At 43.0% G+C, this 18,193-nt stretch overlaps 1 protein-coding gene across 1 annotated transcript; it reads right to left on the bottom strand.

Moving 5' to 3' along the window:
* Positions 1–2,575: 2,575 nt before the first annotated feature.
* Positions 2,576–15,933, bottom strand: impdh1a (IMP (inosine 5'-monophosphate) dehydrogenase 1a; the record flags this gene model as incomplete). The annotated part of the gene is made up of 15 exons (XM_080842206.1): positions 2,576–2,597; positions 3,796–3,879; positions 4,291–4,434; positions 4,610–4,754; positions 4,847–4,990; positions 5,265–5,360; positions 6,442–6,532; positions 6,877–7,076; positions 7,541–7,628; positions 7,841–8,047; positions 8,265–8,339; positions 8,578–8,679; positions 9,847–9,895; positions 13,182–13,280; positions 15,713–15,933. 15 exons carry the CDS (start codon positions 15,931–15,933, stop codon positions 2,576–2,578), a joined length of 1,767 nt encoding a protein of 588 aa, XP_080698332.1.
* Between the last annotated feature and the right edge of the window lie 2,260 nt (positions 15,934–18,193).

The following is an 18,193-nucleotide window of genomic DNA, read 5'->3' as shown; positions in this document are numbered from 1 at the left end:
ATGTAATGTTTTTCATTTTCAACTTATAAGACTATGCAAAATATATTGTCATACAATAGGTGGCTGAAAATACTAATAAAAAAAGATCCAGAAACTAACATAGCAAGGGTTGTGACGTAAAGTCAGCCTCTCTGTAAGCTCCCAGTTCTCACGTGAATTAGATCAAGTGGTGGTGCAAACTTGCTAAAGGCTTATGATATAAATAGCTCTTTTGGCAGCTCATACTTTAAAATCAATGTGGCATTGTACAAGTGGGTCAATACTCTCCCACATCACCTACCGCCTCGCTGACTGACTGACTGGCTGACTGAATAATATATTAGTTAATGCTGCTCCCTAGTGTTGACTGCAGGGGGGAAATGACACAACCGGGACAAGAGTTTGTAGTTATACAAACTTTATCAGTTATGCAATTTAGCAACAATGAGAAATTATACAAAGACTGAGAGGGAGAGAGAGAGGGGGGGGGGGGGAGGGAGAGAGCTTTACACAGAAGCGCACAAGGTACAAAGTGGGTGCCATTACAGTTGCAACTGGGCCACTGCTCAAAGACACTACTTTAATTTCCACAAGGTTCAAGTCCAATGAGGATGCAGACATAAACTACATTTTGATCATCAGGAATTAAATAAAAATAACCAAATTTATTTTAAAGTAATCAACAAGAAAGTTAATGAGTCATCTGAAAAAAGATAGACAATAGTCCTTGCTACATTAACAACTTTCTCTTTCATACAAATACACACAAACACACACGCACACACACACACAGAGACACATACACACATACATGAGAGAATGTTGCGAGTAACAGAATGAACGTAAAGTTGAATCTAACGTTTACAGTAACCTCAACATCACTTTCTTGGCTGCAAAACAACAACATCTGTATTTGAATTTGCATTGAACACGTCTAAATGACTGCAAAATAGATAGCCGAAAACCTGAGAAGCTCAAATCCACGACACTGAAACTAAGGCGCTAGAACCTCACTGAATGGCTACGTGGAAATCAGAAAACTGCCAGAAAACTCCGTCACATGAATCACTGGCTGTAGGTGTTGACCCTGTTACTATTTAAGAGTGATACAGTATGTGCTACGCTGCACACAGAAAAGTTAGTTTGAGTATACAGCAAACGCCAAACAAGCCAAACCATTTGTGTTCCCCCTTTCTGTTTCCAAGGAAAGAGCTGCACTTATTTCTGTGATATAATTTATTAACATATGTGTATGTTTTTGTACTAAAACAGTGGAAATTCAATTCAAAGCTATGGTGCGAAGTACAATCCTACAAAAATGTCTATTTGTAAGGCGCTCAGGTAAAAAGAGTCCCTGATGTTGGGCTTTACATTTACCCCCCCCCCCCCCCCCGTACCTTCCAGTCAACTCATTGAACGGCATGGAGGGGAATACACTAAGCAGGTTAGCACACAAGATAAACAGGCTATTGCTAGTTCACATAATCTCATGTTTGACCTGTAACACATTCATTTGATGTACATTCATTACAGAGACTAATTGTGGACAATACATGTGGTTCCCTCTGGGTACCAGTATTCTAAGGAACAGAAATATTGCTGGTCAGCCAAGGGTAGAACAGCACACACAGTTTTCTGCTCCTCTTTGGTCAATGAAGGTCTTCTCTGGACTTGGCAGAGGGCAGAGCTTCATAATATGATTTGCTGTGCAGCAAAAGAGACCTAAACACTTGAAAGACCCAGTGTAGTCCTTCAGAGGCCTGTGTAGGTGTTTGTGTGTGTGAAGGGGTATGTGTGTGTGTGTGTGTGTGTGTGTGTGTGTGTGTGTGTGTGTGTGTGTGTGTGTGTGTGTATGTGTGTGTGTGTGTGTGTGTGTGTGTGTGTGTGTCTGTGTGTGTGTGTGTGTCTGTGTGTCTGTGCATCTATTTCACACGTGTTCTGCTACAAGTATAACTGAATGGAGTGAACGTTGAGCACAAGATGTTACTTAAACTGATGAAAGCTCCTTAATAAGTCAATTGGTGCACAATAGACAACAGACACCAGTCAACACTCAGAATCTGCCAAGAGTCTGTTACTGAGCATTCTGGGTCTTCAGAGAGCTACAGTTTAGCTGATATCAGACACACTCACATACAGATTGGGATGTATTGTGAGAAAGTAACTGGAGGGTGCGGGAGCTAAATGAGGACAAAATGCTGCCGCCCTGCAGAGCAGTCCATTCTGTCTTGGAGTTTGTGGGTGTTCTTGTGTGTGCTGTAGCAGTTCTGGTCAAGGTGAAAGTCACACGCCGATTTTCTTCTTTCTTCGGGCAGCAGGCGTCCAAGGGCAGTTGCATCCCAAACACATTGGTGCTCTATACCACATGGGGTGTCCATAGGAGAGAGGGAAAGAGAGAGAGAGATAGAGGGAGAGGAGGGATAAGAGTACTCTACTCAGCTTGAGGAGAAGGGAAGGACAGCACAGCGTTAAGGTGGTGTCTCTGGGCTGGGGTGGGTTCGAGTGAGGCGGGTCTAGTCACAAGTAGCCGTTGTGTTTGAGTGACGCTGGGCTGGGGACGTTGGGAGCCACACGGCTCTGGCCTCCTCTGCCTCCTTCAGTAAAGCCGCTTTTCATAACTGCACACACAAAAGACAGATTGTGAGTGTGTTTGGCGTACACACACACACACACGCACACACACACACACACACATACATAAAAACATAAAACCATAAACCAACACACACATACATGAACATCGGTAATCCCATAGTCATTTTAGTATAGTATGTTGAGCTGTTAATTTCCCATGTGTTGTTGGCGCGCACACAAACACATGAATAATCCCATAGTGACTTCAGTGTAGTGCTGTAGGGTGTAATGCAGTTAATTTCCCACATGTTGATTAAGAAATGCTTATTAAACAACAAAACATCACGGAAGTCATTTGAAGTTCTTGCAAATGGAATCAAAATTCTCACAATTCCAGACAGAAATTTCAAATATTGTATTTACTCAGGTTCTAAAACATTAACACAGGCATAGTCTATGCTTCCCAAAGAATGGCAAGAGCACTTTAAAAGCCTTAGTTGCTGACTTTGAAAGAGCTGGAGAGAGACAGAGAGACAGAGAGCACTGGGAGAGTGAGGGAGAGAGATAGAGGGACAGAGAGAGAGAGAGAGGGAGAGAGAGCGTAAGCGAAAGAGAGAGAGGGAGAGGGAGAGAGAGAGAGGGAGAGAAAGTGCGTGCGAGAGAGAGAGAGCGCGAGACAGAGAGAGCGCGAGAGGGAGAGAGAGAGAGAGTGCTGGGAGATTATAATATAGAGGGAGAACTATGCAGTTCGAATTCAGCCACATGAGCCACTAAAACGAGAGAGAGAGGGAGAGTGCGAGAGAGAGAGCGCGATAGAGGGAGAGAGAGAGAGGGGGAGAGAGAGGGAGAGAGAGTGCTGGGAGATTATAATATAGAGGGAGAACTATGCAGTTAGAATTCAGCCACATGAGCCACTAAACGGAAGTCCACACTGGGAGAGATAATTTGCTAAACCCCTTTCACCAACAGGCACAGCATGGGGCAGTGGTTTAATAGCACAGGGTTGTGTGTACTTACATGGCACAAAAGAATATCTATGATGTGCACGAGTGAGAGAGAAAGAGAAAGAAACAAGGGAGGAAAGACAGAAGACAAATATCATAACTAACTGCTACTGTTCCAAGAAGAAAGAAGACACATTTCATATCTAACTGCTACTGTTCCAAAAAGAAAGAAGAGAAAATTGTATGTATATTAGCGTATGATTAAGCGGCCCCTGATTCGTGGAGAGGGATGACTTACGAGTGAAGACCATGCACGCCACCTTCCACTTGTGCTGACATGGTCCTCTTCTCGAACTTCAGCTCTCCAGAGTACATCATGGAGCTGGCAAAGAATGCAATCACACAGGGGGCATTTTAGCATGACAAATGGCACAGAAACGAACACACACACACACACACACATGCATAACCTGGTACACCATCTCGACACAAACTAAAGTTCAGCCTAACACATGCATACATAAGTAAACACATGCATACATAAAGATACAGTATATAATACAGATCCTGTATATAAGTACTAACTAGAGCATGAGACACTAATTAACCTCTCTGACTATTCATGTACATAAATTCACAAATGTGTCAATTCAACTCTCCAACTTGCAAGCCTATGGCTGCCCTATCAATATCATACTGTAGGCATTCCATCTTTCCCTGTAAATGTGGCAGTAGTGAGATTTTGCCAGGCAGTTGTCTGTGAGCCTAATGCTGCACATGTGCAGTATCTTACCGTAAGATGGATAGGCTTTTAGCCCCAATGTCCTGGCAACCATGCTGGATGCCAGCAAAGAGGTAGGGCACAAACTTATGGATGGAGCCTTTGTCTTGCACCGACCCCGATACACCTTGAGCCACCTTCACCTTATCGCCCTCACTATAAATGAAAAGACACAGATATGTTGACACACACTCTGTTAAGATCATTAACTAAACTTTTAATGTCATCTGATTTCATGATGTACAGTTCAGTGTTGTTGCAGCTCTGCTTTCTTACGGAGTCTGTAAGGAGCATAAAGGTTAAGCACAGAGTGCTGGCTGTGCAGCATTACCTGAAGTAGCGTTTTTGGCTGCTGCTGTTCTTCTCCATAGCGTCCAGAGAGCCCATCCCCCGGTACTTCTTCAGCCGCACGCCATCCGAGAAGAAATACTCTCCAGGGGCCTCCGTGGTTGCCGCCAGCAATGAGCCCATCATCACTGCAAACGCAAGGGTCATAAAATTATATTAAGAAACAAATACATAATCCACAAATGTGTGTGTGTGACAGTGTGTACAGTAAGAAACCCACCTGTTGATGCTCCGAGTGCTAGGGCCTTGACCACATGCCCCACAGTCTGAATGCCACCATCTGCTATAACTGGCACACCAAACCTGCGGGCATACTCTGCCACTTTATACACAGCTGTGCCCTGTGGTCGTCCAACAGCCATCACTGTGACAAACACACACATAAACAAAAAGACATAAATCCCTGTATCCAGTATGATGAAGTCACAATGTTTTGGTTGAATCTATCATTGTAAACCATTTCATATTCTGACCTACTTTCATTTTCAGTAACATGTATTTTTCTTTGCAGCAGGGGCTTTCAATACAAATCCTCCTCATACATTATGACACATATATGTGGTTGTGAGGGAGAAAGGGCACTTTGGAAGGGAACATGTAATTGTGCATCAGATTTCATTCTTGTGAGTCTCCCTGACCTTCCTGAGTGATGCAGATGGAGCCACAGCCCATACCCACTCTTAAGGCATCCACCCCCGCATCGATCAGGTTCTTGGCCTGAGCCGCAGTCACCACTAAAGAGAGAGATGATTATAATGACATGACCGAAGGTTTTTTTCATCATTCTAACAAGCCGCACAATTAATGCCAAACCCACAACAGTCTGATCTGATCAAATATAATCTAACATCCAATAATATAAAAATAATCAAAACCCACTTCAATTCCAAAACTAAACCACATCCAGTATAGACACCATTCAATCATCTAAAATGTTGACTTCAAATATGCTGCAGTATTAACATCATCCGAGGGGCTACTGTATCAGTGCCCTTAAACAGGATGCAATGTTAAAGTCTTTAATAAAAGAGCAATAATAAATAAGACAGTTCAACAAAGAGAAACCATTGCCATCACAACACTTGAGCAAACGCCAAGGCTTTTAAACCGGAGTCAATTTACAAAAAAATAGTGAGAGAGAGGAGAAAAAACTAAAGAAACACACACACACACACACACACACACACACACACACACACACACATAAAAACACAAACACACACACATACACACATGAATCCTGGTAATCCTATAGTCATTTTAGTATAGTGGTGTAGTATGTTGTGCAGTTAATTTCCCATGTGTTGTTGGCACACACACATACAAATGAAAAATCCCATAGTGACTTCAGTGTAGTGCTGTAGGGTGTAATGCACTTAATTTCCCACATGTTGATTAAGAAATGCTTATTAAACAACAGAACATTTTAAATGGAAACAAAATTATATTTCCTCAGGTTCTAAAACATTAACACAGGCATAGTTTGTTTCCCAAAGAATGGCAAGAGCACTTTAAAAGCCTTAGTTGCTGACTTTGAAAGCTGGAGTGAGAGAAAGAGCACAGGGAGAGAGAGAGATAGAGAGAGTAGAACTATGCTGTTACAACTCTGCCACATGAGCCACTAAATACTAAATTGTATGCGAGACAAGAGATAAAAAAGAGAGATGAGGAAAGAAAAATAACACTTCCAAACCAAGTGTTACACACTAGGCTGGCTGCAAAAAAAAATGCTGAAAGGACAAACCAGACAAGTTGAACAGGAAAAGTCACTAAGAAGACAAAAAAGGTGAAAGTGTGATAATGCGGCTGGTGTACCGTTTCCTCCCACCACCTGCAGCTCTGGGTACTTCTGCTTCATGTAGTTGATCATGCTGATTTGGAACACGGAGTTCCCCTGGGATGAGTCCTGGGAGCAAACACAGTAATTACACCTGATCTCCACACGGAGCTAGCACAGCACAGCACACCCTATTAGAAAACAACACCTCCATTGCATCCTCTACCTATGTTTTGACTATAATCCAGTCTTAGGTCTACTTATATTCCTCTGTTTGCGTGTACTCTCTAGTATCATTCTAAACATCACATCTTTTCACAGTGTGCAACAGCTCCAATGCAGCAATGAGCTCCAAATCACCACCTCCGTGGTACTAGTTAAACATATCTACATCCCAACTAAAGCACATCTCTTTCATTCAACCCTGCCCCTTAAGCCCACAGATGACCTTTGACCCTGACCGTTGTCCTCACCAGCACCACCACGTCCACCCCGGCTTGAATGAGCAGATCCAGCCGGTACTTGTCGTCGTCACGGGTGCCTACGGCTGCACCACACAGCAGCTGTTTGCGCGAGTCTTTGGAGGCAAGCGGATAGTCGCGGTTCTTCTTCAGGTCTGTCCGAGCAATGATGGCCACTAGCTCATCATTGTCATTCACAATAGGCAGCTTCCCTGAGGATGAGAGTAAAAAGAAGGAGATGCCATGTCTCAGACATACAACAAAGGTTTTAAGACGAGTTCTACAATTTAAAGTGTATACATTTACGTACACACGCTCAAGGTTTTAATAATAAGAGTGGGCATGGGTTTAAAAAGCTTCAATGCTGTGAGACGATCATGAATCATGAATTGACACCAATCTGCCACCAAAAATCATAAATACAGGGTCTAAAATCCTCAAACAATTACAGTATTCACCGTTAATCTTAATCCCTTTCTCCTCCATTACTGCTGTTTTAATCCTGTCTATCAGTGAGTTACTGAAAATAACAAAGACCATATATCAGTTAAATATTATAGAGGGGAAGGCAACATTTGCTCTTTTATACATGTTTTGCATAGTCTACCAGGAGTACAATGAAGTACAAAGTTATAACCCAGAATGAGTCGTGCTTTAATAGAGCTCCAATCCTCACCTTTCTTACTGCGCTGCAGAATGTCATTGGCCTCTTTTAAAGTCACACCAGCAGGAGCAACAACCAGATCCTCCCTCTTTGTCATAACCTGGAAGATTCACAATATCAAACCTTCGCCCCGTAGAAAGCAGCATTAAGCATGGCACACAGTATTACGCATTAAATATATTACAGATATCTATTGAGGTTAGACATGCCACATATACAAAGGAACAATACACACACATACAAACACAATCACACGATGGCAAAATGACAATGTCACCCTGTCATGCACACAACCAACACAGGTTCCTTTACCTCCTCCAGTGGCCTGTCGTGGTCTTTCTCAGACAGGAAGTCGATGTCTCGTGACGTGACGATGCCCATCAGCTTGCTGCCCATCTTGCCCGTCTCAGTGACGGGGATCCCAGAGAAACCGTGTCGGTCCTTCGCCTCGAACACATTACCAACCGTGTGCCTGGGACTCATCACCACAGGGTCTGTGATGAAGCCTTGCTCAAATTTCTGCAATTAACACACACAAACACAGACACCGAGGTGAGGCCTTGACCACAACACATTGCACAAACCGCACACACACAGATGCACAGACACTCACACAGACGTGCGCTCTCACACACGCACACACACACGCATAGACGGACACACAACTGACTAAATGGCATTCAACACACAGAGCAAACAGAGCTAACTGTGACCAAATCAAGCAAACAGATTGTACCTTCACTCTCCGAACCTCATTGGCTTGGAACTCTGGAGTGCAATTATGATGGATGATGCCAATTCCTCCCATGAGCTAGGCCACAAAACAATCAATCATGGACCAATCCAATTATTGATACAACTGTCTAAAACTGGTTATACAATAAATCTCTTTCTGTTGAACATTACATCACAAAAATGCACAAACACCAAGAGACTCATAGTGTAAAATGTATTGTATGTTATGTTTTGCTAGTCCACCTTGTGTAACTGAATAACCACACTGATTAAGTCTTAATTAATGACCGCCTCCCAAAAGATACTGTACTCACTGCCATGGCGATGGCCATGGAGGACTCCGTGACGGTATCCATAGGAGAAGAGATGAGCGGGGTCTTAAGGGTGATTTTCCGGGTAAGGGCAGACGTCAAATCCTAGGTTACAAGAGGGTATAAAAATGATGGTGCATTTTTAGGTAGAAGGGTGTAACGCCCACATGATCATCTTAATTTTTTTATGTTTTTTCCAAAGTAGTCTTCCTGGTGCTGGAAAAAGTCTTACCCCAGATAAGCCCAAAAGAATATAGGAATCTAACACAAATGACTGAGTCAGCAAAATAAATAAGCAACCACACCCAGACCCTTTAATGATATCCTTTTAACTCCCTGTTATCCAGTCCCTGGTCCCTGGCAAACTGATACACCTGTATCAATTTGCTTGAATATACATGCATGTACTGTATGTACGGTATATGTATGTATTCACGTATGCGTAAGCAGGAATAACTGGAAAAACACCATTCTGTTCATTTCTGTTAGTTACACTCTTAGCGAGCACCTGCCATCAGTAAGATTAAGATGGCATCATCTCATTTCCCCTCTCAGCTGGACTCTACTTTACCTGCCAGCTCTGAAAGCCAATGACAAAATCAAGCAGCTGTGGCCTGCCCATTACCCCAACCTCACAGTGATAACAGCAACACCACCAGACCAGACTGGCCATCAATCGTGGCACAGGCCAGACCACACTGCAGTGAATATAAAGGGTAAGAATGGTATCACAGTATGGTGCTACAGGCACGTAATCAGACTGACTCAAATGACCAACTGTGAGATAAGTGCCCTCTAGTGCTGGGATCAGTTCCGTTTACTGGTCAGCTGACTGTAAGCCAACATGAAGAGCGCTGTCTAGTTTTGAATAGATGCTCATGTTGTGGACTACCAGTGGTATCCGCAGAAAGAGAGGGACAAGCACCTTTCTCGCTGATAATGAGTTTTCAGCTCTGTCAGTTTTTGCAGTAGGCAACATCCCAGAGGACATGTAAGCTTAATCTGCCTGTGTCAACATGTCTATCTCACTTGGGAAAAGAGGCAATAACATATCCCCTTCTCTACCTACCTGCCCTCCCCTCCCTGTCATTAACAAACACACCTGCTTCTGCTTGAATCCTGAGTGTGTGTGTGTGTGTGTGTGTGTGTGTGTGTGTGTGTGTGTGTGTGTGTGTGTGTGTGTGTGTGTGTGTGTGTGTGTGTGTGTGTGTGTGTGTGTGTGTGTGTGTGTGTGTGTGTGTGTACATACAGTTATATTTCAACTAAACTTACCACTTCATCAGAAGTGAAGTCAATGAAACCAGGAAGGATGAGAAAGTCACTAAAAAGCAAATGAAAAACTGGGGTTAACATTATGCACAATAGACTCAGACCTTCAAAAGCAAGGGTTTTATACACCCACTTACTAACACACACATACACACATACACACACACACACACACACACACACACACACACACACACACAGACAGGTTCATTAACAGACCACAGCGAGATGACTGTGCACCTGCATGTTGTGGCTGGATGCAGCTGGACCGAAAGACAAACACAATCAGAGCATCTGCTGCTCGTTCATTTCAAGCCCACTTACAGATTGTGTTTATGAGAACCCACTGGCTGTTGAGTCTACATCACACCACACTTGGGCTCTTGTTTTCCCTCAGGAGGTCAGGCCGGGTCAATCAAGCCAGCCAAGAGCCTCTCAGGGCTACAACTTCAGAACACCTAATCAGCACCCATCCATGTGTGTGTGTAGAGCTAGGTTTCCATCCAACTGCTCCACATATTTAAGCGCATTCATGAAAAGTTTGTCATGTTTCCATTCACTGAGTTATGGCCGGTTCACACTTCACGATTTCAGCCTGATTTTGCCCCGATTTCTTCGTCGCCGACAAATTTTTTGTGTGTGTGTGTGCCTGTTTATGGGCGTATGTCTATGTTGCTCTCTTATGTACGTATATGTTGAGGTTGGCAAACACACACAAGACCAGTGGAGACAGGGGTTATATGCTTTGTAGCTAAATCAGCCACAACAACGCTTCTGTTGGAGTTGTCTGAGCCTGTAGTCATGGCTGAGCTGCTCAGAGACTACTTGGGAACATGTGAACTATAACCTGTATTACTTAAGGTCCTGAGTGTATATTGTGTACATGATACAAAACTACTGTCCTAGATCTTTAGGGTTTTGTCCTACATTCAACAGTTTTTATTTCCACTGTGTATGTGTGCGTGTGAGATTGAGCTCACAAGGTCCATGTCCTCTGGACGTGTACCTTATGTTGCAAGGAAGGATTATGTAATCTACTTACGACTGGAGAACAGTTAATGTTCTTAGATGGGGACTGATGCCATTATGTAAACATACACTTTATAAGCTAAAAAGGCTGAAAATCCAAACGGACATATCAAAACATAGAAAGATCTCTCCAAACAGCAAATGGCACTAGCACAGACTATGTCACAGTGTGCTTCCTGTTATATTCAAACACTAGACAATATGAGAGGAAATACATAATAAGAACATCTCTGATTCACTGACTGGAATTGACCAAACAAGAAAGAAACTGAGCAAAAACAAGCAAAATAGACAGTTAGGGAGTATATGTCTGTAAGTGAGTGACCAGTTTAGTCACTGTCCCATGGAGTGAAAGACTGAGAGACAGCAGCAATAAGTATGTGACTGTTTGGGAACACAAAGTAATGTGCGCCTGAGAGAATGAGGCCAGTCATAACTGAATGAACATGCAATCTCTTCAAGGGACTGAGCCCACTTGGCACAGGGAAGGGAATGAAAGAGATAAACGGTCAAACGGCCACTCAAAGCAAGGAAGTGAGGAAGCAACTGTCTCCTGCTAAAAAGAATGGCACCATGGACAACGTTCACTAAAGCAAGCATGTGGCCTGACTGCCAGCACCCAAGCTGTCCTCCACGGCATCTCCTCCAGATAAACCCTCCATTAGTCCAGATTAAACACTGCACCTCCTGCTGCCAGGAATAGACTGGAAGACCACCGACTGCTTAATGGCAGCTAATGACTGCCCATGTAAGCTGGTAGTTTGCTAATGGATGCGGTCCTGGTACACGTTAGTGCTCCTGCTGTGCTAAGATGTCCCCACACTGATTTCAAGTAAACAAGAAATGACAGCAATTCCCAAACACTGAGACTGAGATATCGGATGTGAGACATTGGTGTCAAATACCTTAAGTGTTGGACATTTACTGGGGCCCTGAGGTGACTCTGGTAGGGATGTACCAGGGTGGGGACAGAGACACTTTGTGCAACCACTAAAAAATGGCTGACACTGGCATGCTTCCTTGTAACCATAACAACTGTCGTTTCCCCATAAGCCCTCTACAGAGGAAGTGCTATAATTAGGTAAGGGGGAGCATTCTGTCTGCATGTGTTCTGAGGAAACCTGTAAAGTATACTGTTTCCATGGATACACTGTCTAAAGGTTTCGATGGAGGGAGTGATCTCATCAGCAGATGTCCACTGTGGATGTGAGAACTGTGTGTGTGTGTGCATGTGTGTGTGTGTGTGTGTCTGTGTGTGTGTGAGTGAGTGAGTGTGTGTGTGTGTTTGAGTGAATGTGCGTCCGTGCGTTGTATGGTGCGTGTGCGTGTGCGTGTGCGTGCGCGCGTGCGTATTAGCAATGCAAAAATCCCTTCCCTGTCCACTAATGGAGCAATCAGTTTATTATAAGTTACATAAACCAATATTCTGTAGGAAGCATGACATAATCTAAAATCACAGGCTGTCATGTCTTAGCCCTATACTCAGCATGCTCTAGGAACCCCTCATTAATTTCTTTATAAGCAATTACTGAATAGCCGCTCTATAAAAGCTATAATACTAGTATTATACTACTATGTATATGACACATAATTTCACGAAATGTACCTGTAAGCCATTTTCTAACCCTGTTACATTTGCTGTTTCACTGTTGTCTATCTGTCACTTTTTGCACATTGTAGTTCATCATGTGTCTTTGTTTATTTCCTTGTTTAACAATGAGTGTCTGGTGTTAATTGTATCATGCTTCTGCTCTCTTTGTTCCTGTTTATAGATCATTGGTTTTACATGTGTCTTGTTTTCTTTTCAGTCTTTTGTATTTAAACCCTTGTTTTTTTCAGTTGTTGGTCTGTCAATGTTTGTGGTATCACGTTGTTTTGGGGTTTTAAACTGTCCGTGCTTTGCACATCCTGTCTTTGTTTAAAACCCATGTTGTAAGTAAAGAATCCTTATTTTATTTCACCAAATTTTGCAATTGGGGTCCATCCTATGTTTGAAGCATGATTCCATCATTATAATGTGTAAAAATATCTATTTGCCTGCTAGTCGTTTGCAAGCATGTTGAGGAAAAACTTCTGAGCTTCTAGTCATTTGTTTTCAACTTTTCAACTTTTTCGACATCTTCCAAAAGTGCATAGCGTAGCTTTGGTTCTTCTTTGGTAGCTTTTGGGGTGTGTGAAGGTGTGTGTGTGTGTGTGTGTGTGTGTGTGTGTGTGTGTGTGTGTGTGTGTGTGTGTGTGTGTGTGTGTGTGTTTGTTGCGTCCTACAAGAATATTGTAATTCAGTTAGTGACAGAAAAGATACAACTTACTTATAAGTGAGACCATCTCCAATGGCAAAAAGCTGCTGGGCAGTCAACCCATCTTCTGGTACATAACCTGTACCGCCACTGATCAGGTAGTCTGCCATGCTGAGTGACAAAAGCGCACAAACAAACAATGATTTTTTAAAGAAGCATAATGAGACATTCTTAAAAAACCTGTCTTGGCAGAGTTGCAAATAGGTCATGAATTCCATAGATTTTTTTGTTTGTAGGCTACTGTTAGTAGACAAGCCATGCTGCTAACATGTGCTCTTAACCATAGAGAAAGGAAGACAGTCACCTGTCCTTACAGATAAGAAAACATTGTTAAAGTAGAGTAAGTGGTGCTGCAATAGGTTACATTCTGGATAAAAAACGAATTATATTGGAACACTAAATGTTCGAATTTTGAATTGTAATTGGAAAGATGTTCTTGCGTTTATATAGGACATATTTGGGGGTAGGCTATTATGTCTGTGAACTTGAAACTTGGGTAGAAGTTTGAAATATTGCCCTAGTAATTAACCTCATGAGATCTTCAAGCTTTACCTAATGTCATCATTGTCGTCTAGGCTACCTTTCACTGTACATCTCCACTTATTTGTACTTGTTTATAAACGTAGCGCCACGACAACTAAAGCTCTCTTTTCTGAAAATATATATACACATATTCAGTCAGGCTATCTAAAATGATGCATTCATGCATATCTGTCCCCATGGTTAGCTGAGCCTGCCGACGAAAATGAAAATAGATCAGCCTAACTGAAAGCAACAGCTCGCTCACACAGTAGTCTACTACTCACTGCGTTGCCCAATGAGGTCTGGCTGTGATAGTCTCCTGATTTTTTATCTGTTTTCAGAGGGAATGTCCCACGCATGCATCCAAATGTATCTGTTCGCCCACTCGCTCTTTCTAACCGGCAAGATAGTGGCAGCGCTGTCAGATTCCCCGATGTTGTTCATCGCTTGATGGAAAGAGGGATGGAACTATGGGCGCGTCATATCCTCCGGTCTAGCCCAACTCTCCTGTCCCTGCGAGATGATCTTTTTTGAGTGTGCTCGTTTAGCAGGACACACGGAACCACGTTAATATCGGTATCTATCTATATCTTCAATCACAGTTTAACGTTGTTATTTTAACCAGACTATATGGCCGACTCGTTTTTTCATGCACCAGAGTCACTATTTTCGTTTGGAAACTATTCCTATAATTCAGTGGAAATATCCGTTGGTGCCTGGGCATAAACCTCACCCAAACGCGCAGTCTTTCCCTGTTCAGCCCTAAGGGGTTTATCTATCTCGATGTTGGATTAAACATATAGGCCTAGCGGCCCATAATCCACCATTACAGTCTTTTCCCCGTCTCATCGGCTCTGAGTGCTTCTGAGTGAAATGATACTGCTGAAAGCACAGAATCTGTCAACACGGAAGCATGGCCAAGCCGAGACTGATGTACAGCAATTGTGTTGTTAGTGGTAGTCTTGTTGGCAACTTCAGTCTGAGGGCATAAGGAATAAGCAACATAAAAGGCTTTTAAAGGGTAAATATCAATCAAACCTCAGCCCAGTATTTTGCAGATTTAAAATCTCAAGTGACAACCTTCTTGTGTATACCTATAACATGTATTGTAAATATAAGATTATGTCAAAACTTGACATTTTTACAGATTTGTGGAATAGCAGAAAAAACATCTTCACGGCTCTTCAAAGAAATGTCTAGTGCATAGCCTAATTATTGCGTTTTTTTTTCAGTTGTCATCTTACTATCAAAGTGCTGGTTTGAGGAAATATTTTCTACTGCTCAATTCTCCAGTAAATGTTTTTAGCAGTCTGGAATGGACATTGCTCTCAGTTTAGAAGGATCTGTATACTTCCGGTAATTGAAAGTTACATATCAGTATGAGATGCCCTGAAACATCATAAAAGTATTATTATCTATTAAAATCTGTCTGACATCAGTGGTTTGTTTTGACTGCCCTGTTAACTGCCAGCTGCCCTGCAGGTTGGAACGTTCTTGTCCAGTAAGAGGATTTCTGTTACGTCACATCCAGGTGGAGGATCACTGTGCTTTTTAAAGCAAGGCTTTCACGTCACTACTTCGAGTCAAAACACTCTGGTTTCAGTTTGGAGTTTAGTTTATGCTATCTTCAACCACACAACATTTATTAAAGTTATGTATTGTCATTAGTACTGTATGCTGGAGCTTAATACATTATAGCTTAGAGACTGCGTCCTGTTCAGTGTCCTACTAGTTTAGGTTCTTTAGCTTATTCAGTTCCTCCAGTGAAAGTGCATATCTTATTTGCATGTCCAGAAACTAGACTCTTGTGCAACTAGACATTTGTCCAAAGTCATGTTAAAGCAATGACAAGAAATGGCAACATGCAATCATTTCAGTAAGCAGAGAAAATAAGTTTGTTTGAGAATGCATATTCGTTTCTGATGCCAAAGGAATTAAATGTATTTGTCCTCCAGTCTGTATTAAATGTATGTCAGCCAGTCTTATTTGTTCTAAGGCTAAATCACAGAATGCCCTCTCACCTCTCAGGTTCGTATCCAGCCTGTATGCGCGTGGCACTGTAACGCTGGGCGGCAGTCTCGTGCCCATGCCCGTGCCCGTGCCCGTGCCCGTGGAAGTGCTCTCCCTCTCGGGGTGAGAGTTGTGGCTGCGTTGGCTCCGTGTCCCCCACTATTCGCCGATAGTCTATTTGGTAGCTGTCCCGCTCGGAGTCGCCAAAGCGATCGTACCCATGTCCCTCCATCTCCTCGAAATCCAGTGTGTCGTCCTCCACCGTGCCCCTCCCAGAGGCCACCCAACCCCCCAGAACTGACACCCTCTCTCAAGAAGACAGGGGAAGGAGAATGGCCCTCTAACTGCCCGCTGATTTATCAGAGCTCTGGCACGCCACACGCACCTAAACACTTGTGTACTCACTTATGCGTTGGTGGCCTCTCAGACAACTGGTTTTGACAAGTGAATCCCTGGAAATGGCTTGGTGACTTGGGCTGTGTTTGTTCAGCTGACTGTCTATATCTCCAACGATGTCAACATATGTTTCTCAAAGATTCCTTGAAAACCTGTTTGGGCTTGCTCCCACAAGACTTAATCCTCCATCCTGGATACAGTTTTGTAGTGATCTTAGGAGTAATTCATTCAAACAGCTGCAGCAGCACGCAGAGGTTGAGAAGTTCCTGGCAGCTCTGTGGTCACTAAAAGCCTTCACATGGACATGTAGACATCCAGAGACCTTGTTTGGGAGTTCCACAGGTGGACTCGATCCTCCAGGTGAGACCTGGATGGTTAGGAGGACAAGAGCTCAATGGGCATCATCAGGACTGTAGGATAGAGAAAGAGAGAGAGAGTGAGCGAGCTAGTCTGCAGGTTTCCCTCTCTTCTCCGCCTCTTTCACTCACTGTCTCTCTATCTCTCTCTCCCTCTCTCTCTCTCCAGCTTAACTCTGTTTCTGACAGAAGCACGTCACTTTCACAAAGAGGATTGGAGAATTAAAGGGACGTGTGTGCCTGAATATGTGTATGTGAGTGTGTGCATGCACACCGAGTATCTGTGTATGAGTAAGTGAAATCTAGTGTTTGTTATTGTTGTTCAGTTGGGTGGGCATATACATGCTACTCTAATGCCGACCAGTGTCACTATGGAGATATTTAAATCTGGTCGTCTGAGTGTCTTAGGCATGGAAACAAATCATCTGCATACGGAGGCAAACAACATCAAATCCCTTAGAGTGCCCCGTCGCGATGCTCAGTCTTGGAAACAGCAGTGTGCCTAAGCTCTCAGGCCATAGGAGACGGTCAGGAAAAGAGATCAGGGAAATAAATAACACCATGCAAAAACTACACTTAATGTCTAAAATCATCCACATATGATTTCACTTTTAAAAGCTATTTGTGTAATAACACTGTGGAGGAGGTCAACTGATGTTTAAATAAAGATTCTGGTCTTTTTTTCACTATATCCATGTTGTGAATTTGATTGTGGTTTTATGTGTCTTATTCATAGGAGCACACTGAGTGAGTGTTTCATTTATGCTGGTGTATTAATGGGAATTGTGTTTGTTTCTTTCTGGTGTCCTTAGAAGTAACTTTACAGTCGTCAGTCCAATCCTGTTAGCTGTTTATCACTCCTTCTTCATCAGTCTCTCTGCAATCAATACGGCGAGAGGAAGCTTGCTAAGATGTCTGACGTTGGTTCTCTAATCAGTTAGGGATTCTGTGAATCTGATTGACATAGATTACATTTTCTTGTAATAGGTTATAGGTTTACAGTAGGTAAACTGACGGGAAGTATGTTTATTCAATTGTTTCTATCAATGTCACCACAGAGATGACTGCAAGGAGTGTGTGTGCAAGAAAAAATAGTCAATTTGATCAAATCCCTTCCACTGACAGATTCTCAATCTCAACGTTGGAAAGATCAGCATCATTAAGCATCAAGAGCTGTGTTTGTGTGTGAGTAAATAAGGTGGGTTAGCTGAAATCCCTCTGATGTATGTACTCTAGCCTCCTGATGGGATTCAAAACACTGTGCTGCTAGAAGCAACATGAGACCAATGGTGCACGAGTGCTCAACTCAATTAAAGACAAAGTCCTCGATTCTTATCCAATTCACTTTTGTCAAATTCATCCAATACCTCCTTTAACTTCACTTGGTGGATATCTTGATGATGTCACATTCACAAGAACATGGAAGAACATACATTCACTCTCTCTCACATAAACACAAGCACAGACACACACACCCACCCAAGTGTCTGAATGGCTTCATCTGCAGGTGACTGACTGCTTGTGACAGTTGCTGAGGGATTGGCCCAGAAAAGCTTCTTAGGTGCACCCTCCCGTTTCCACAGCAAGGTTACCGCGGTGACCTGCAGCCCAGCAAGCACCCCACTGCTCCCAATCAGCTCTCTCTCTCAATGCCACCCACAGCTGCTAATATTTCCCCCTCTCTCTGGACCAAACATAGCACGCAGTCAAGCAGTTCCTCGGGTGTTTTCCATGTTCTGT

This window comes from Sprattus sprattus, assembly GCF_963457725.1.
Source record: "Sprattus sprattus genome assembly, chromosome: 7".
NCBI classification, from domain to species: domain Eukaryota; kingdom Metazoa; phylum Chordata; class Actinopteri; order Clupeiformes; family Clupeidae; genus Sprattus; species Sprattus sprattus.
Note: the sequence above shows the minus strand (reverse complement) of the source record. Positions and strands in the feature narration are given on the sequence as shown.